Here is a 20,751-nt window from a genome sequence, read left to right as displayed (position 1 = left end):
TCTCTCTCTCTCTCTCTTTTTTGGAAGATTTATTTATTTTCACTTAAAAGGCAGATTTTTTTATAGAGAGAAGGAGAAATAGAGAGAGAAGGTCTTCCATCTGCTGGTCCACTCTCCAAATCACTACACCAGCCAGAACCTAGCTGACCTGAAGCTGGGAACCAGGAACTTCTTCCATGTTTCCCACCTGGGTGTAGGTACAGAAGCCCTAGGACCCGAGTCATCCTTGCCACTTTCCCAGGCCATAACCAAGGAGCTGTATCAAAAGTGGAGCAGCCAGGACACGGATCAGCGCCCATAGGGAATGATGGCAGCATAGGTTGGAGGATGAGCTATGTACCGCCATGCCAGCCCCCTCTCTCCTACTAAAAAACATCACTGACCACTAAGGATGGGCAGCCCAAAGAAGGTGCCTACTTTGGAATGAGCAACTGTGTCCCATGAAGCAGTGGGCATCAAAAAGGCACACAGCTTCTTTACTTTGAAGATACTAAGGCCGGCATATACTTTCAGCCTAGTGGCTAAGACTCCAACTAATGCACCGGCCTGTATCCTGCAGAGTGCCTAGGTTTGATCCCTGGCTCTGGCTCCAGAGTCCAACTTCCTTCTAATGAGCTCCCTGACAGCGGGGGAGAGGAGCAGTGATGAGTAAGTAGTCCTGCCACCCCCATAGGAAACCTGAATTGAGTTCCTGGCTTCCGGCTTCAGCCTGGCCTAGTACCTGAAGCCATCTGGGTTGTGAAGCAGCAGATGGAATCAATTGCTCTCTCTGTCGCTCTCTCCCCCTCTCTTCCTCATCTCTCTGCCTCTCACATAAGTAAGTAGGTTTTTGCTTCTTTGTTCAAAGATGCTCTTGGCACCCCTGGGGGACAGCAGTGGCTGCAGACCCCTCTCTCCGGGGGAGGAGGCAGGAACTCAGCAGCATTATCACTGGTGCCGAGCTTCATGGGGCAGAGGTTGCTCATTCCCAAGCAGACACCTTTTCTGGGGGTGCCCGCTCTCAGCAGGAGCTCAGGTGGCTGCCTGTGTACCAAGAAACCTTCCCCTGGCTCCCCACTGAACGTGCTCAGCCTGCATGCTAGGCTGTTCCTTCCTGGGTGAGAGAGGCATCCAGCACTGGGTTTCTGTGTGGGGCAGAGTGGGGTGGGTGTTCATGTACAGCCCTTCCCACGCATGGCCGTTTCCATGTGTAGCTGTTCAGTCACCCTTGCAAAGACAGGACAGATCACAGACCATCACCAGAACTTTCCATCAGGTTTCATTTAATTTGGAAGGTCATGCCACACATTGCAAACAACTTGCACACTGGTGTAGGGCCAGCTCAGGAATGTGGATGTCCAATGCCAGGGGCGACACCTCGAGCAGATGGAGCTGCCAGCTCAGCCTCCTCCTGGCTCCTTCACAGCCCTAGCAGGCCAAACAGGAGAGCCAGACTAACACGTGTGGGCCCTTGGCAAAGCTGGCACTCTGGTCTTTCCACCCTGCGATCCCCAGCACTCCTGATCTGGAAGAGCCGAGAGGGCTCCCTGTAGACCAAGCTCACGTGTGACAAGCACGCAGGCTTCCGCTGTGGTGTGGCATTGCCCTGGACCCCCCGCAGCAGCATGCCTCCCCGTTGGGAACGTGCATTCAGGGGCTTTGATGCTCACAAGGAAATGCCTATTGTCCACAGAAACCAGGGCCTTTTGCAGCAGCTCCGAATGTCCTGGGGCCGGCGAGGGGAGGCTCTCAGGATGGCCATGGGCATCGAACTGCAGCACCGGGTAAAGCAGGGCTCGGGGCCCACAGTGCTTTAGCTGGGCCCACTGTCGATGCCCAGGAATGCCTGCTGTCACGCGAGGGAGGAGGAGGGGCTGTGCCGAAGGAGGCTGAGCAGGCTGGCTCCTTCCTTCTCTGATGCTCAGCTCGGTTCACTGACTTCTCTCCCTCCCGCCAACTTCTCTCTGCTGTGCTGCCCGAAGGATCAGATAAATGGGAACAAAGAAAAGAAAATGCCCTTTGGGCTCTGCCTGGCAATGCCCACAAACACTCCTGGGGGTGCCTCTGGACAACAGTGAGCAAGGCTGCTATGAGGCAGCTATCCTGGGGTTGCTGTCGTCTGCCTTGGTCCAAGTCGAGCCCCGAGGGTCTGGGCAGTCACCCTCGCTGCCGCCTCCTTCGTCCCCGCAGCTTCAGCCGGCGGGCTGGCAGGCTGAGCGGCTGCTTCCCAAATTTCTCCATGATCTCCCTGATCCGGGCCAGGTTGGTTTTGCTCAGCGTGAAGTCGCAGCGAGTGGCCCCCATGTCGTAGCCAACCATGCAGTTCTTTGTAGATGCCGTGAAGCCTTCTGCCTTGGCCGTCACTACGTACTCTCCCGGGTTCAAGAGGCGCCAGTAATCCCCGTCGCTGGCTGTGGAGAGAGAACCAGGGCAGCTCAGAGCGGCTCCTTCCAGTACAGACACCAGGAGTGGCCTCCCTGCCCCGGAGGGGCTCCAAGGCGCAGGGCTCCAGCTCCCACGCTGCAGGTGTTGAATGTGTTTTGGAAGCCAAGCTTCCTCATTGGAAGATACGTGTCTGCTTTTTAACAGGAAGGTGTTTGGGGAGTGGGACCTGCCATGGTGCTAATACACATGAGGAGACAGAGAAACCATTGTTCCTGTCCCGGTTGACAACACAAGCCAAGCATTACAGACATGAACTTGTCCTTGACACACAGCGCCATCTTGAAAAGCCATCAGGCCACAGCTTCCAAGGCTACTAGCACAGAGAAGCTGTTTTCAAAGGACACTTCTAAACAGCAAGAGGGACAGCCCTGGAGCTCAGGGAGCATTAGCGGGGCTGGTATCTTGCACCTCCTCCCACAGGTGGGAGACAAGAGACCTCAGAGCTACCACTGCCAGACAGCAGTCCAGCCTCGCCAGCTCCTGTACTGGCCAGCCACCCTTGGGTGCCTCTTGTGACTAATTCCTCAACAGGCCTTCACCACGCTCCTCCGAGTCCCCAGTGGGGTTGGGCCTTAGCGTGTCACCGACTCCCGCCCACAGGACATCAGGTTCCTGCCCTGCTCAGCCATCCCAGCCCCTCACTCTGCAATCGCCTGCAGCTTCCTCATTCACGGACTCTGGACCTTCCTTGGCCTTCCTGACAGCCTGCAGCAGACGTCTTCATCTGCCCTTTCAGGCTTGCACAGGCCTCCTCGAGGAGGATGCATGCTCACCGTGGCCTGGCCTACCCTCGCTTCGCTCTCAGCAGTACTCACCGGGCACGCACTAGGTGCCCCCTAAGACATGCTAAAGGAAAGCCAGAAGTCATCAGCACCCTGCAGGCTTGGGGTCAGAGAGTCTCAGCTCCTGGACCTGAAGGCTTCCAGCCTTGCCTGGGTCTCTCTCTCTGCCTGGTGCAGCTTCTCTGGAGTTCGAGGCTGCCACTTCCCTGGATAACTCTAAGGCTCCCTTCCCTCTACTTCCACCCTAATGGCCAGGAAAGCCTCAGATCAGCCATTTTGTCAAGTGCAGGGGCCACCGTGTCGGATACCTGTCCCTCTGGCCAACCAGACCTATGCCCGTGGGAGCCATTCACAGAATCCTAATCACAGGTCTGTGCACAGTGGGCACTGCCGGGCACTTGTGGGCAGAAGAAGCAATGGGAGCCCAATGTGCGCTGGTGGCACTGGTGAGCAGGTCAGGTCGCTGTCCACCATGCCAGGGACAGCCACAGGGAGATCGGGGCAGGGGCTGAGCTGACACATTTATATGCATCCCATACTAGTTTCTCTCCCCTTGTGGAATTCCATTTAACATCTCCGTTTACTTTATGCAAAATCCTCCTGAAATAAAACCTGTCAGATCACATAAGCCTCAGACAGAAACCAAGGGAGACTCCAAGCTTGTGCTGAGCACCGGAAGATGTGGAAACCAATAAAATAAAAAGCAATGAGTAAAGCGTGGAATTCATCTGTCGTGAGAATCCACTGGGGGAAATTATTCACGGAGAAGATGATAAAGAGAGAGAGACACACATGTCCCATTAGCTCATCCAAACCGTCTCCTTGATTATAGGGGCTTGAAATTCGGAGGCCGTTAAACAAAGCATTCTTTCTCATCCTGGTTTAGGGGACCCCAGGGCCTGTTTGTCTCTCATTCAGTTTAAAACTCAGGTTTTCTCACACTGTGTGAGGCACTCGATCGTTCAAGGACTGTTCCAGGCTCTTTCTACAGGAGCTCGTCAGCACTGTTTCAGATAAAATCCTGTACAGAACCAGTTCCAGAGCCTGCTCTTCCTTTGCAGTGAGCCCAGCGCCCTGCACAGCCCCTAGCACGCTGTGGGCACATGCCCCACATGCACTGATTGGGTGGGGGAGCAGGTAAACCAGTGGATACATGGATGCCTGCGAGGGGCTGCTATGTGCTATGCACTATGTTCATGCTGGGGCTTATGGGACCACATGGTCTGTGGCCATCGGCTGGAGGAAATGATTATGGGGCTGGTGGCTACCTGGCGCTTGAGATACCCTCAAGACACCCTGTCCTGTGTACCTGGGCACCTGGGCTTGGGTTCCAGCTCGGGTTTCCTGCTCATGCAGACCCTGCGACGTAGTGGTGACGGCTCAAGCCACACACACGGGAGATCTCAATGGAATTCCTGTCTCCAAGCTGTGGCCTGGCCAAGCCCTGGCAGCTGTGGGCATTTGGACCAGCACATGGGAACTGTCTATCTCTAATATCCCTTTGCTTGATTTACAAACAAAATATTAACCAGTAAAACAATCGATAATCAAAAGGAAAGAATGCAACGGACAGCATTACACAGCAGTCGCTGTTCTGCAGCATTTCAGACACATCTCAACCACTCAAGTCATCGGCTCCTGTGCTTGACATGCTGAGAGGCAGACTGGCATTGAGAAATGTCTGGACCGGGCCTGGGTCTCTGCCTCACTGCATCCTCATGTCCCAGGGTCTCCCTTCACTGGTGGGTCACATGGCTTGGTTTATTTTGGGGACAGGACCTATGGATAGAGAATGCTCTCCCAAGAAGACGAGAGTGTGGGGATGACAGGAGGAGCACTGGATGTGGAGTCTCTAATCCTAGGCTCAAATCTCAGCTCTCCGGCAATGTGCTCCTAACAGGTAGGCACGTGCGAAAGCTCATGGAAAGTGGCATTGTATGATAAAGTTTGCTTCGTTGAAATCAAGAAAAAAACACTCTGGGGGCCTGGCACAGTAGCCTAGTGACTAAAGACCTCTCCTTGCACATACTGGGATCCCATATGGGTGCCAGTTTGTGTCCTGGTGGCCCTGCTCCCCATCCAGCCCCCTGCTTGTGGCCTAGAAAAGCAGCTGAGGAAGGTACAAAGCCTTGTGACCCTGTACCCACATAGGAGACCTGGAAGAAGCTCTGGGCTCCTGGATTTGGATCTGCACAGCTCTGGTCACTGTGGCTGCTTGGGGAGTGAGTCAACGCATGGGAGATATTCCTCTCTGTGTGTCTGCCTTTCCAATAAGAATAAAGTGAATCTAAACAAAAGCCTCTGAAACCCATGGGTAGTTTTTCATGATGGATATTTTCCATAAACTTATTAAGATATATTTTTGAAATAACGTATTTTGAGTGACTTTATAGAATCAAACACTTAGCCAACAAGAGGACCACAGGCCAGCAGGAAAATAGGCAGGGGTCATGCTCAATCACCAATGGAAGATGTGCATCCTGACCCACTGAAGGTAAATCATGAACTGTTCACATTCATTGTGACACAGTTGTGTATAAATCCTACTAACCAATAGTTAAAGTTTAATGGAAACTGTATTTGCAGGAAAACTGATACATGCCAGCACTTCCTTCCTTCCCCTCCTTCCTCTCTGTCTCTCTTTTTAGCTCTCAAATATAAGGGAGGACATGTGCTTATTTGTTTTATTGTGATTTCCTGGAGAGTCCTCAAATATGCTATTTGCAAAAATAATTTGCACCAAAGCAAATTTATCTTCCAATTCCATTTTCCCTGAGCATCTGGAGTCGCAAACTGCATTCATGCGTTGCTCAGTGGTGGGACACACTCTGAGAACACCACGGGAGGCAAACCCCACAGAGAGCACTTACAGAAACTGTGGTTGCTGGGACCACGCCAGACATGTTCGCACAGGACCCCAGTCCCAGAGGCAGTCACCCTAACCCTAACCTTAACCCTGAGCACACACGCCTACTGAAGACCTGAACATTCATCACTGTGTGGTTCATGACTGAACACCCAGGAACAAACAGTCGAGGCCTTCTGCCTTCACGATGGGAGCTAACCGGACACGAGTGCCAAGCACATGGCACCACAGCAGGGAGAGCATCAGACTGGGAGAGATAGAAGGGACCAACAGCACAGGCAGAGCAGTTGTGTGGGGACAGAGTGGCTCAGGATAGCTGCGTGAAGGTGACATCTGGGCATGGATCCAGAGAGAGTAAGGAAGAACTGAGGGCACGATGAGTCAGATAGACGCAGCAAGCAGCCAGACAGCCCAGCACGTGGCTCTCCAGCCCCAAGGAGCTGTGACAGGGGGACAGGAAGGGGGCAGAATGACTCCTGGGACACAGGACTACCAGTTAGACACGGGGCATCCCAGGTCACAGCGGGAAACACGGGACCTCCCAGGTTCTTCTGCCCTCGTGTCAGGCTCTACTCTGTGAAGAGGTTAGCAGCTTCCGGCTGCAACAGCAGTCAGACCAGAAGTTGCCCCTTCCTCACATGTCAAGGTGCCTCTTTAGGCTTGTTCCCCATCAGGACAAGGGGAAAGGAGTGGCCTGCTTCCCTCAGAGGGTGAAAAGGGACATAAGAGAACACCTGCGTGGATAATCTCTGAGAAAGGGTCCTGTAGGAATGACCCCCTCCTGCAAGCGTCATCAAGCAGTTGGCTGTCCCAGGGTCACATGGCCATGGCACAGTCCCACCTGAAAACATGACACAATGTCACAATTTTAGGAGCTGGAGGCTGAGGTGTCATCTACTGGGTCTTGAATTTTTGGTCTGTGATAGCAGAGAGAGTGGGACAAAGATCTTAGCAATGCCTCTTAAAGACCATCTTCCTTACCCTCCGATTATCACCCTCGGGTTCTAGAAATTCAAGCCCTGACCCCTTTCACCTGGACACAGCACTGACAGTCACTAACCTCAGCCATTGGCCCTTTTCAGTAGCCAGACCTGTGAGATCTCATTGAGGGCCTCACAGCTTCATCTGGTGAGCGCCTCAAGAAAACGAGATTGCTGTGGAAAGTGACGGAGCTAACAGCACTGCCAGGTCTGGATATGCTGGGACTGCTGTCCAGGATCCTAACCCCCACTGCTATTGGCCCCTGACTGCTATGACCTGGGAACTGCCTCCTTGAACCCCGCTCTGCTTCTCCAAGGCCACAAACATGGCCCAGTGTCCCCTCTAGGGGCACCTGCCTGCCTCCCCATCCCTTCCAGTCCTTCCTCTATCCTTGTCTGAGAGCTGAGCAGCCCCGCAGGGGCAGAGCAACCTGCTTGACCTGTCAGAAATACCCAATGCCACTGGGAGTCTGGCAGCTGCCCCCAGCACACCACAGGGCAGAGGCAGAGGGCATCCAGGGGAGCTGAGTCTGGAAATCTGGCTGGCAAGGGTCTTGGGCAGGTGGAAGGAGCAAGCAAGGAGACCTTTATTCAGGTCTAGGTAAGACATTCCTTGTTTTCACAACATGATCAGAACCCATGTGAGACCCTGCCAGCAAACAGACTTCTTTACCCAGACGTAGCTGAACCGCATCCAGTTACCTGTTCGGATGTCGTGGTTGACGCCCTCCACGGAGATGATGGCGTTTGGAATGCCTTTTCCATGTAAATCCCGCACCAGGCCTTTGATGCCGCGGTGAACCTGCTCAGCAAACACGGTGAGATCCGGGGTGAGGTCTCCCTGCCCACCACCATTCCAAGGCAGGGGGCTGCAACCCAGGGCAGGCCCAGTCCCCACCAAGAATGCTCACGGCCTCATGCTCCGCTTCAGGCTGCCTGCTTCTGCAGGGACCATGCCTTGCTTCTGGGGGTTGTACACTAGAGAGCGCCCCAGGAGAATTTTTAAAATCCAGAAGCTTAAAAAATATTAGCTTCTGAGATGGCATAAAAACATCATTCTCTGGAAACTGGCATTTACTTTTTATAGGCACATTTGCTTTTACTTACCTACCCTATGCGGTCATAAAGGCCAGATGGGGAAAGAAATCAAAAGGGTCATCCATAAAGACAGCCCTGTCCCCCCACACCCCAGCCACAACCCAGCCATGCCCCAGCCACACCCCCAGCCACCCAGCCACACCCCAGCCACCCCAGCCACACACCCCAGCCACCCCAGCCACACCCCAGCCACACACCCAGCCACACACCCAGCCACTCTAGCCACACCCCACCCACACACCCAGCCACCCCAGCCATAACCCAGCCATGCCCCAGCCACACCCCAGCCATAACCCAGCCACCCCAGCCACATACCCAGCCACCCCAGCCACAACCCAGCCACACCCCAGCCACACCCCCAGCCACCCAGCCACACCCCAGCCACACACCCAGCCACCCCAGCCACACACCCAGCCACCCCAGCCACAACCTCAGCCACACTTCCCAGCCATACCCCCAGCCACACCCCAGCCACAACCCAGCCACACCCCAGCCTGGGAATGCCCCTGCCCACAGCCCTACCTGCTCCATGAACACAATCAGGGACTCTCGATTGTTCTCCCACTCCTCGGGCAGCTGGCTCTCATGCGGGTATTTATCACAGCCCACATAGATGGAGAGCTCGAAGCAGTTGGTGTGAAGGTAGCTGAAATCATTGAGACCTGCAAGTCAACAAGGAAACCATGCCGTGAGGGGTGCTGAGAGGAAGCTAAAACATTCTAGAACATTCTAGAACATTCTGGGGACTACCTGTCAACAGGGAGGTGGAGAGTGCCACTCCAGATAAAGTGAGACAATACAGCAAGTGTGTGTAGCTGCAGGGAGGCAACCACACAGCTTTACATCAAGACAGACCCCTACTCATATAAAAACATCTTTGATAACAGGCTGGCATAGCACATAGATATGTATTTTATCAAACACAGTTTAACACACCATTTTTTAGAATAGAGTTGTCAGTAACATCAACTCTATGGAATTGAAAATATTTATTTATTTTTATTGGAAAGTCAGATATACAGAAAGGAAGAGCTTCAATCCACTGATTCACTCCCCAAGAGGTCACAGTGGCCGGTGCTGAGCCAATCCGAAGCCAGGAGTCAGGGTAGCAAGGCTTTGGGTCATCTTTGACTGCTTTCCCAGGTCACAAGCAGGGAGCTGGATGAGAAGTGGGACTGCCGGGATTAGAACCGGCGCCCATACAGGATCCCAGCATGTGCAAGGCAAGGACTTTAGCTACTAGGCTACTATACTGGGCCCCACTATGGATTTATTTTTTTCAAGAATTATTTATTTAACAGAGATAGATGGAAAGACAAAGATTTTCCCTCCTCTGGCTCGCTGGCTTGCCTGCTCGCTCCCCCAAATGACAATGGCCGGGACGGGGCCAGGCTGAAACCAGGAGTCTGCAGTTTCGTCTGGGTCTTCCAGGTGGGTGCTCGGGCTCACAAGCCTGAGTCATCTTCCGCTCGTTCCTAAGAACATTAGCAGGGAATCTGAACAGGAAGCAGAACAACCAGGACTGGAACTGCTGCTCCTACGGGATGCTGGCATCACCGGGCCTAACCTGCTGTGCACAGGCCAGCCTCAATGCTACGGCTTTGAAATGGTCAATTAAATCTATCTCTGTGGTGCTCACCACAGCAACGGCTCTGGGTTTTCCCTTCCTCCTCCTTCCCTTCCCTTCTTCCTTCTGTCTTTCCTTTCTTCTCTCTCTCTCTTTCTCTTCCTCGCTCCCTGCCTCCCTTTCTTCCCTCCTTTCTTTCCTCCTTCCTCCCTTTTCTTCTCTCTCTCTCTTTCTTTTCCTTGCTTTCTCCCTCCCTTCCTTTTTTCCTCCAAAGACCGATTTTCCCTGGAGACCATCGCTCAAGCTTCATGCAAGAGGTAAAAGGGTTTTGGGTGGCAGTGCCCAGGGTTTTCTGCTGCTTTTGAGTACAATGAGCAGCAAGCAGTGTCTTGGGTTGTCTGCAGCATGGCCTCTCCCCAGGTGCAGGGTTCCAAGGAGCCAAGCCACGCAAGGCACAGGCGAGTGAGCTGGGCTCTGTGCTGACTGTGAGACAAGCAGGTCATGTAGATTCCAGCAGCCCTGGCCTCTGCCGCCCTTTCTCGCACTCCCTCCTGCTGTGCTCAGTGCAGGTACTGGCCTAAGTTCATGGCTTCTGGGTTCAAGGGCAGCTCAGTGTGGGACGGCTGCCTCATCCCTGAGATCTGAGGCCACAGGGTACACAACATGCACATTTTGCCTAGCGGGTTCCAGACTGGCTGCTGATGTCACCAGCCCGTCTTTGGTCGTACTTGGGATCCATCAGTAGAATAAAAGGGTAGGGTAGGGACTGACACTACAGCATGGCAGGCAAAGCTTCCGCCTGCAACACGAGCATCCCACGCAGTCCCAGCTGATCCACTTCCAATCCAGCTCCCTGCCAATGCACCTGGGAAAGCAGTGACAAGCAGTCTGAGTGCTTGGGCACCCACATCCATTTGAGAGACCTGGAAGAAGCTCTTGGCTTCAGCCTGGCCAAGCCCTGGCTGCTGTGGTCATCTGGGGAGGAACAGCAGGTGGAAGGCCTCTCTCTGTCTCCCTCCGTCACTGTCTTTTGAGTAAATAAATACATCTTTGGGGAGAAAAAAGAGTAGGATAGCATGGAGATCTGAGCGAGGAGGAAGGCCAGGGGCCCATTCACCCTGCCAGCCCTGCACCGTGGAGTCACAGAGGGCACAGGCACAGGTACTTGGGAACTAACACAGTTAGCACAGGTTCTGCCTTCCTTTCCTCTGCGCACACTGAATGATGGCCACCTCCACACTCATGGGCCTAGCTGTGTGCTGACATCATCACGATTTCTGGAAATCCTGCCATGGACCTGACATCTAGCAATGACTCCTTCAGGGCACCAGCAGTTCTAGAAGAATCCACAGAATGGTGAGAACGCAGATTCACGGCAGGGAGACACAGGGCCCACACTGTCCTTCGCCATATGTCATCCTGCTGAGGCTGCCTTGGTCACATCTGGCCAGAGCATGCCTTCAAAAATAAACTTTTCATTTCCTGTCTACAGTGCAGGTTTACCAGGAGCTAGGAGGCACGACCAGGCAGTTTAAAGTTCCAGTTGGGGTTGGGGGCTGTCAGAGCCCACTTTGTGCTTCTTCTTGGAATAGAATCCTGTCATCAATCTAACAGGGCACACAGTGGTGCGTGGTTGATGTTGCAGGTTCCTGTGATGGCTGCACGCTGGCAGGAGCAGAGCGAGAGCTCCACAGGCTCATTGAAATGCACTGAGCCGTGCTCCCAGCCGCCCTCCCCACTCCCCGAGTGCCCGTGGGCCCCGCGCTCATGAGTGAGAAGGAAGCAGACAAAAGATGCATGGGCGGGCGAGGGAGCAGGGAGGAAACAGAAATCCCATTTCATTAATCTCCAAAGAAATGAATCTGCAGACTTCATCACGCCGTGGGAAGAGTGATTAAAAAGCTCAAACCACCACACGGTTCTGCCGTTTAAGTCCCTGAAATTATGGAAACATAATTGGCAGGGGAAAAAATGCCACCCCGTGACCATGTGGCGGCCAACAACTCAGCCCCTTGTGACAGACCGACGCTGGCGAGTGCCGCTATGCACACACAACTTAGTCCCAGCAGCCCCGACTCGGGCTGTCATGGAGCAGAACTGGCGCGCTGTCCGTGCCAGGGAAACAAACCCCTCCACGTGTTTCCTTTTCCTCCCGCAGGAGACACACTCGCAAGCATGCGAGGGCTGACATCCCAGACGTCAGATCATTGCATGAGTGTAAGGCAGCTGAGAACACGCTTATACTGAGAGGCTGCAGGCAGCAGGCTGTGGAAAGAGGCAGATGGCAGGAAATGTTAGCCCCCGACAGAGCCTCTCTCAGAAGCCTGAAGACGCACATCCCGGTCCGCCACCTTTGTAATTCTTACAGCGCTGGGAAGCAGATATCAGCACCAGGAACATGGCCGCCAACATCATGACCCTCTCCACAGATGGAAAACCACCAGGCTCCAGAGAGGTCAAGCAACTTGCGCAGTGTCACACAGCCCCTGAACCACATCTCAGGATTTGAACCCAGGTCTAGCAGACAGGGAATCCCCACAAAACAGAGAAGACAAGCATTGTACATCATGCATGGTGGCTTGAAGGCTGGTGCAGAGGAGACTGGGGAACGCTATATCTGCAAACCCAGGCTGGATTTGAGTCCTGGGCTGGGACCAGGTCAAGATAGGAGGCGAAGGCTTATCTTGACCTCTCTGAACCATGGGGTCCTCTGGCTGTCGTAAAGCTATCCATGGGGGTCTCTCTGTAGTCCCAGGGACACCAGGAATGACACCTCAAATGCCCCATGGTGCAGGATCAGTGTGGCCATGCGCCCCAGCCTCAGACATGCAGGAAATGGTCTTCCCACATGTTGGTCTAGCAGCTCAAAGGCATTTCACAGCCGGGCTGGGGCCCCAGGCCCAGCCTTGCTGACTCAAAGCAGGGGATGCCCCCAAGTCAAAAGGGCTCTGGGGAAACCAGCACCAGCACCCTCATGCTCTCCGCTCCTTCACAAGGCTCCTTTTGGGGGCTCATGTGGGGCCACACTCTGATGGTGTGACATCTGAGTAGCTCAGCAGCAGCAGCAGCTGAGACACAGACCCCAGCTCTCTCCCTGCTCCCTGCAGGAATTCTCCCTGAGCCTCAGAAACCCCAGTATCTCTGCTGTGAACCAGGGAGTGAGGCGCTCCCAGCCCACGACTCGCTGTGTCCAGGGCCTGGCCCTGGTAGCTCTAACTGTAGGCACCTGCAGGCTCCTCCTGCCCAGTACCCTGATATCATTGACGCCAGGCAGGGCACACAGCACTTACTTCCCGCCACGGTGTGCCAGGAAGCCCCGTTGACCGTCCCCTCTTCCTTCTGGAAGTCTTCCGTGTGGCACACCCTCCTGCGGGCGTCTGTCATGAGGCGGTGGGTGGATGCGTAGGAGTAGGCCAGCCAGCGGAACACGTGGTCGTCGGGAGTGGGCGTGTGCTCCTGCGTCTTCCACAGGGAGCGCACCATGTCGTAGGGGTAGGCCACCACTAGCTCTCCGCCCTGCAGGTTGCCGCCCAACACAAAAGGGATCTTTTCCATCCAGGCTATGACAGCCCTGGTCTCCACGGCCACCTGCGAACACGCAGAGCTGATCAACACCGGGAAGTGGGGAAAGAGCCCTTTCATGAACCAACCCTAACAAAATGTAAAGTTTTGGCATCCAACCCCAGAGACTGGAGTAGCATCATTTTGTACCCAATGCATGAATGGACCAGGCCTATTCATCGTCAGCTACCAACAGCCCAAGAATGAGACACAGCCAACCAGGGTGTGCCACCCATGGAAAGACACAAACCCACAATCCAGCAAGCCCGACTCCGGCCCAGCCCTGACTCCTGGGGCAGCAGATTTTTTTCTGTGAAAGGCCAGACAGGAAAGGTTTCAGGCTGTCTGGACCACTCATCTCTGCTCTGACACAGAAGCTGCAGAGGCAGAGTCAGGGGCATGAGTGAGGCAGTGAGTCACTGACAACAGGGGCCCAGGAGGGGCTGGGCCGCAGGACGGGGCTTGCCAGCTCCTGTTCTAACTGGTCCAGCATAGTGTCCAGCATAGTGCCCAGCTCCCAGCAGGTGCACAGAAATGTGAGGATGAAAAATGCTCTGTGATTAGAGAGAAACAAGACCACCAATAATAAAATCCCCGGGGAAACAAAAGAGCAAGAAATAGGAGGGAACCTGTTGGAGCAATCCTTTTAAGCAAAATTCACAAAGCAGTCAGAATGAATGGGCCTTATTTGGATGTTGAGCTAAAACAAGAAGAGGCGGGGAGAGAATGATAGAAAAAAAGTCTCCGTGTCCTCAGAGACACTGGATAGTGCCTAATGTTAGCAAATCACTATTTTGATAGAATACTGGTATAGGTTGAGCATCCCAAATCTAAAAATGCAAATTCTGAAACTTCTTAGCCCCAAGTGGGCAATTGCACATCCTGGGACTTTGTTTATGCATAAACTCATTAAAATATTACTTACAATAGGCTTTGTAAGGCGACTATAAAACATCAGAGAATTTGGAGCTTATATTTGGATCCCCAAAACACGAAATGTAAAATGTATATTTCTGATCCCAGATACTTCCAATGAGGGGTACTCAATCTGCAATAATTTGCAATTTAAAGGAGTGTCCGTATTTTCCAGAAACACCTGGAATTTTCTGTTATCCAGGGAGGAAGAGGATGCAACCAACGGATTAACAGACGTAGTCAAATGGCATGGCCCTTGCAGCCCTTCACAATCTTTCTCAGAGCTTTTTCTGCACTGGATAAAACGTTCTAATGATAAAAAGGTAAGGGAAAAACGGAAAGGAGTCTCCTAAGGACTTACCTGGGAAACCCGAGCCATTCAGCTACTGCTCAATGAATCCAATTATCTATCCTAAATTCCAAACCTTCATGTGAATCATTTCAGCAAAATGAAAGTTAAAATGGCAGAGGACTATGCAACACTGCTCGGAATGCTGAAGAGGGGACAGGAGGGACCCGATGGGTTCCTTAGGCTTTGTTCTTTTTTTTTTTTTTTTAAACACACCAGGGCCCTGGCCTGGGCTAACCACAGAACTTCCTCCCACGCCATCATGACTGTCTTGTGTTTGGCCTTGGCTGTTACGTACTTCACCTGTGAGCCACCAGCCACTCCCCAAGCCCAGGCCCCACCCCTAACCAGAGCCTGTGTGACTCCTTCCATGCCTTCTGCTTCTCCTCAGAGGAGACCATGCACCCTTGGGCACCAGTTCTCATTCTCTCTCCTGCATGAATTTGCCTAATACATCCTTCAGGGTTGTTTGCTTTTAGTCTTAAACAGGGAGTTTGGGGGGTGGTCCTAGTCACACTAAATTTCTACATAAGACTTTCCTATGCTGAACAAAGCTACCCTACAGCCTTTTCCACGGCAGGTGTGAGTAGATAGGGGACCACCCTCCATGCCCACCCCCGTCTCCCCGGGTGTATTGGACTCCCCAGCCTCACCCATCTGTGGGCGACAGGGTTGGCGCTGGCCGGGCAGCATCATTGGATGCTTTTTCATGGTTGGTTTCCTCCTCCATTCGTCACTTCACATCTTTGCCTGTTTTTCTACTGAGCTGTTCAGTTTTTCTAATTATTCTTTACAAAGCATAAAATTCTAATGCTTTCTCAGTTACATAATTTGCAAATAACTTCTCCCAGGCTTTAGCTTGCCACTGGAATATCTAAAATCTTTTCAAGAGCAAGCTTTCTTATGTTGATGAAGCTGAATTTATTAAACTTTTATAGAATGAGCGATGTCGAGCATATTACGTTTTAGTGGTCTTCCTGGCCTCACATGTCAATTGCTTATCTTGTAGACGGTCTGGCTGAGTGATGATTAATTTCGACCTCACATTTTTGCATAAATGGTTTCATTTCTCTGCCTTTGTTTCCTATCTTCTTGATCTCTGCTCTTTGCATCATTCTTCTTCCTTTCTTTGGGGTTCTTTCAGTATTCATTTTCTCACTTCTCAATTTATTCTCAGCCTTTTTCCTTTAGCAATTTGATCACCATAGGTTTAAGTTGCTCTAAGGCACTATTTTTTTTTCCCCTAAATGCCACACATTTTGATATATAATGTTGGCACCATTATCCAGTTTTAATAACTTTGTATTTGTAAGCATAGTCTCCCTTTTTTTTTGAAAACAGTTATATTTTTGTTGGAAAGGCAGATTCACAGAGAGGACGAAAGAGAGCAAGGGAGGTGTTCCATCGCTGTTTTACTCGCCCGTGGCTGCAACGACTGGAGCTGAGTTCATCCAAAGCCAGGAGCTAAGAACTTCTTCCCGATCTCCCACATGGGTTCAGGGGCCCAAGGATTTGAGCCTTCCTCTGCTGCTTTCCCAGGCTAAAATCAGGGAGCTGGATTGAAAGTGCAGCAGCCTGGACATGAACTAGTGTTCCCACGGAATGCCAGCACTGTAGGCAGAAGATTCGCGTGCAACAACCACTGCGCTAGGCCCTGTGCAGTCCTTTTCATTGGCTCATTATTTAGAAGCTTTCATTTTTTAAAAAGCACATGATAATACTTTTCATTAGCCTGACTCCTGTCTTCTAGTTTAACTGTGTGGTCATGAGGCCAGGGTCTCTGCAACTCCTGTTCCCCGAAGGCGGTTAGAATTTCCTTTGCGGCCTTGCATGTCATCAGTTGTTGAAAATGTTTACAGCACTCAGCAGAAAATAGTCCTTAGACTTCTCGTGGGGCCCCCTGTCAAAGCTGTTAGATTTTTACTCAAATTTTCATCTTTGACGCTGTCTTGTCTGACATACCCATAACTGAGAAAGATACTAGGATGACAGGAGTGTACCCTCTCTTCCTCAATTCCAGAGAGCGAGCTCAAAATGCCAGGTCAATCCTGGACCTTTGTGTGAGCGCACTGAAACAGCCATGTGTGAGGACTTCTCTCCAGCAGCTCAGAGCTCAGAAGGTCAGCCACCACATGCCACTCTGGATCCTGGCATTCCCAACTAGTAACAGCCCTGGTGTGCAAGGGTGACAACTCAGGGGAAAGAGGGACCGTGGCCACAGGGAACAGGAATGATGAAACTCGGGGCACCAGAGGACACTGACAGCCTTACCCACAGCAGCTGCCTGAGTATCCTGACAGAACTGTCATGCAGGCCAGCGCCCTTCCCCACCCAAATGCCTGCACAAGCCAAGACTGAGCCAAGTTGAAGCCAGGAGCCAGGAGCCCAGAATTCTATCCTGGTTTCCCTGCGGATGACGACCCAAGCACCAGAGCCATAATATGCTGTCTCATAGGATGTATTATTAATTAGCAGGACCTGAAGTAAAGAAGCTGGAACTCATGCTGTTACTTCCACACTGGATGCAGCTTAGCCCAGTGTGCCACACTGTCCACCCATGAGTGATTGCGCTGCCTTGTGGTCCCTTCCTGGCCCCCTGCAGTAAGTGGCGGCCACGCTGCTGTCCCGGGCAGAGCCTCCCACACAGAGCAGTAGAGCTGTCACCCTCCCATAGCCACCCCCTCAACAGCCCTGCTGTGGACACCGAGCGTTGCTGGAGCTTGCATGTTCAGCATGTCCCTGCTGTGGACACCAAGCGTTGCTGGAGCTTGCAGCCCAGTTCAGCATGTCCGTGCTGTGGACACCGAGTGTTGCTGGAGCTTGCAGCCCAGTTCAGCATGTCCCTGCTGTGGACACCGAGTGTTGCTGGAGCTTGCATGTTGAGCATGTCCCTGCTGTCTCTGCGACAGGAGATGAACTCCGGCCCATGACGCCTGAGCAAAGGGGTCACACAGTGGGTTTGAGGAAACTGTACAATATAAGCAAGGATCTTCCTCTCCTCTTCCTTGCCAGACACGGCAGCTCCAGCACAAACTGTGACCTGAGTTGGTGGGCCTCAGGCCGGACGGAGGTCACATATTAACTGGAAGGGCAAGAGGAAGCCCCAACCCTGGATTCCCTGATGACCAGCAGGCTTCTCTTGGTCCTGAGAGTCCTTTTGCGTGAGGAAAGAAATGGACAGATCCCTTGCTAAGCTCCTGTCATTCTGCTGCCTCAGGAGCTGCCGCTGAACCCAACAGTGTGGTGGTGAAGGTCACGTACAGCTGGAGAGTTAGGGTGTGGAGGGGGATTGTTGTGGTCTGTGCAGACCCAGGTTGCTCTGGGAGCATTGCTTCAACAACACAGACTCTTTGTGAAACAAGAAAATGGAGTAAAACATTTCTCATCGAATACCCTTTTACTTTCCAAAGAAACCCACAAGTAAGAACCCATGGAGACTTCTCATTAAGATGAAAATAACATACATCAAGCCATCAGCACGGACTCGGAGTGATTCTGCAGTCGTGTAATTGACAATGATGAGGGTCATTATGTTAGTGGCACACACACAGTGCAGGGGAGTCTCTACTTTCCAAGCACTCTCTGCTTAGACATAGAATGAAGCCATTTCTGCGAAAAATGCCCCCAAGGTCAGCCCAAAAGTTGGTTACTGCTAACACCATGCTTTCTTATTGAGGACAAGTAAACTGATTTTGTCTCTGAAATGTCACATTGCCTGCGCGTCCCGGGGCTGCTCTCCGACCCCCCCACCACCCCCGCCAGCTCTGCACAGGAGCAGGCAGGCGCTCACTCACCGTGGCGTTTTCTGACAGAAACCACTCAGGGATGGCGATGTAGTGGTTGGGCACCTTCCTGGGCACTTCCTGTCGGTCCTCGGCCTCCCACAGCAATGTGTTGAGGTCAGGAAAGTTGTTGCTGATGTCGATCCCGTCATGAGTCCAGCGCCCCAGAGACCAGCCCCCCAGCTCCGAGCCCTGGAAGAGGGGTCAGGATGTTAAGCCCTCGGTCTACGGGGTAGACCCCCGTGCAGGCAGCATCTCTAAGCCTCAGGACGCCCTGGGGCCCAAGGTCCGCATGCAAAGGGCAAGGTGAGAAGCCTGCTGGGAGCACATGGTGGCAGTGGGCGGTAGGCAACGCAGTCCAGGCCCTCCACAGATGCTGCCCAGACAACCCCTGCGGCCTCCTGGCCTGCTCGGAAAGCTGAGCCTCCTTGCATGACTCTTCCTCCTCCCTTCCGCACCCTCCCACTGCAATCCCAATGCAGGACGCTCCTATCCTGCAGCATCAATACACCTGCTCCAGGATTCTGGTCAGCATCCCCAATCCCTAACCAACTACCTGCATCCGTATCTCTGTAGCATAGTTTACCTTTGACAGGTGTTTTGGTCTTAAATATGGCTTTTCTTTCCCCGCTCCTGTGGTATGCCTCTGCAGATATGCAATGTGACCTAACAGAAGCCTTACTCTACACATGATTCTGTAAGCCTGTAATTCTGTCTATGCTGTGCATACCTATAGCATATCTAAATTCTATACACTACTGCATCACAATAATAACTCTCCTTGGAGGACTAACGAGAGGATGAAAGGTTATAATTAGGGTCAGTGTATGCTGTTGTTCGGTGCTCCGGGTAAGGTAATATGTTACATTTGGTTATCATATATGAGGGTAGTTTGAAAAGTACATTGAAAATGAAATTGAGAGAAGTTCATTTGAGCACAAAAAAATCTTGAAACCCGCAGACACAAAGCCTTCCAAAAGGTCATGGAAATTGACATAATGAAAAAAGCCATGCACGAATTCAATTTTTTTTTTTTACCCTAAATGAAGTTATCTTCTAATTCCAGCTTCCCAGGCCGTTTTGTAAGTGCCCTGGCCCTGCCACACGGCGATTCCCTGCCACATCCTTCATGTGGTGGATGGGCCGCCCTCCTCAGGGCCACAGGGATGCTCAACTCTGTTCAGCAGCTCCTAAACCCCGTGGCTTTGCTGCCTCAGCAGAGAACCACTCGGGAGGCAGAGGGTCCTGCAGGCGTGGGATGGGAAGAGTGGGCACATTACCCCTTCGGAGGCCTTCTCGTAGCCATCAGGATTTAGGGACGGCAGGATGTGAATGCGGGTATCCTCCACCAGGCGGACGATGCGCTCGTGGCCGGCCAGGTACTCCTGGCACAGGAACTGCAGCAGCAGCAGCAGCAGCTCCCGACCCAGCACCTCGTTGCCATGAGCACCCGCGATGTAGTGGAACTCAGGCTCACCTGCACTCAGAAACACAGAGAGCGCTAGCCAGGCCGGGCCGGGAGACACCTCCAAGGCGTATCAGCTGGCCCTTGTTGTTCTTACCAATAAACCTCTGAACTTATCCCAGGACCAGTGGTTTATTCCCTAAATGGTCAAGTAGATAAAAGTGTAGAAAAATCATGGATGACACTCATCACCGGGTAATAATCCTATTACGTCTTTGCAAGATCAGCCAAAAGAACACAGGACTTAGGGGTTGGCCATTCGCCAGTTAAACATGAGCCAGGATAAGTATCTTGTGCTTAGAGTTGGGGGAGACTAATTATTTTGCCTAAAGGAACTTCGTGTGAAGTTTTACAGGGACAAAGACAGGCAGAGACGGTCCCACGGGGCGAGTCCACGGAGACTCAATATGCAAAGGGGGTGTCAGAGTCTTTTCTACTTCACAGCTCAATTTTGGACATGTTTGAACTGTCAAAAATGGGAAGAGGGAGTACTCAGCCTAGTGGTAAAGATGCCTGTATCCCCATATTGAGGTACCGGATTCAATCCCAGCTCCGCTCCTGAATCTAACTGCCTGCCATTGTGCATCTTAGGAGATAGCAGGTGGATAGTCTGAGGAGCCGGGCCCTGCCACCCACGTGGACACCTGGACTGTCCCCGCTCCTGGCTTCGGCCTGACCCAGCCCTAACCATTGTAAATGTTTGGGGAAACAAGCCAGCAGAGTGGGGATTCTTGTCTCTCTGCCTTGGAAAGCCAAGTTAAAAAAAGAAAATGAAATATTTGGAGTGTCATGATTAAACGTGGGAGCCTGAGACAGTTTGAAGAGGTGGGATGATGTCGTCATGAGGGAGGGGCCTCTGTGGCTGGCATAACCCCCTCTGTAGCTGGAGGGAACCAACTGGACCCCTTCGTCCACATGAGCTGAATCCTCACAGGGCAGAAGGAAGGCGTCTCCAGGTGCCT

The 20,751-nt window shown here is 52.5% G+C and overlaps 1 protein-coding gene across 1 annotated transcript in view; it reads right to left on the bottom strand.

Moving 5' to 3' along the window:
• Positions 1 to 1,285: 1,285 nt before the first annotated feature.
• CPXM2 (carboxypeptidase X, M14 family member 2) overlaps positions 1,286 to 20,751 on the bottom strand; it is a 97,352-nt gene continuing 77,886 nt past the window's right edge. The window contains exons 9-14 of the mRNA XM_040991741.1: positions 19,605 to 19,801; positions 18,337 to 18,516; positions 13,008 to 13,305; positions 8,673 to 8,812; positions 7,755 to 7,854; positions 1,286 to 2,390 (exon numbers count right to left, since the gene is read on the bottom strand). Of these exons, the coding sequence (XP_040847675.1) occupies positions 2,137 to 2,390; positions 7,755 to 7,854; positions 8,673 to 8,812; positions 13,008 to 13,305; positions 18,337 to 18,516; positions 19,605 to 19,801 (1,169 nt within the window). The 3' untranslated portion in view covers positions 1,286 to 2,136. The remainder of the gene's footprint in view (positions 2,391 to 7,754; positions 7,855 to 8,672; positions 8,813 to 13,007; positions 13,306 to 18,336; positions 18,517 to 19,604; positions 19,802 to 20,751) is intronic.

The sequence above is a fragment of the Ochotona curzoniae genome, unplaced genomic scaffold (genome assembly GCF_017591425.1).
Source record: "Ochotona curzoniae isolate NIBS_2020 unplaced genomic scaffold, NIBS_Ocur_1.0 contig_66, whole genome shotgun sequence".
NCBI lineage: Eukaryota > Metazoa > Chordata > Mammalia > Lagomorpha > Ochotonidae > Ochotona > Ochotona curzoniae.
The sequence above is the reverse complement of the archived record's forward strand: the minus strand, read 5'-3'. Positions and strand labels throughout refer to the sequence as shown.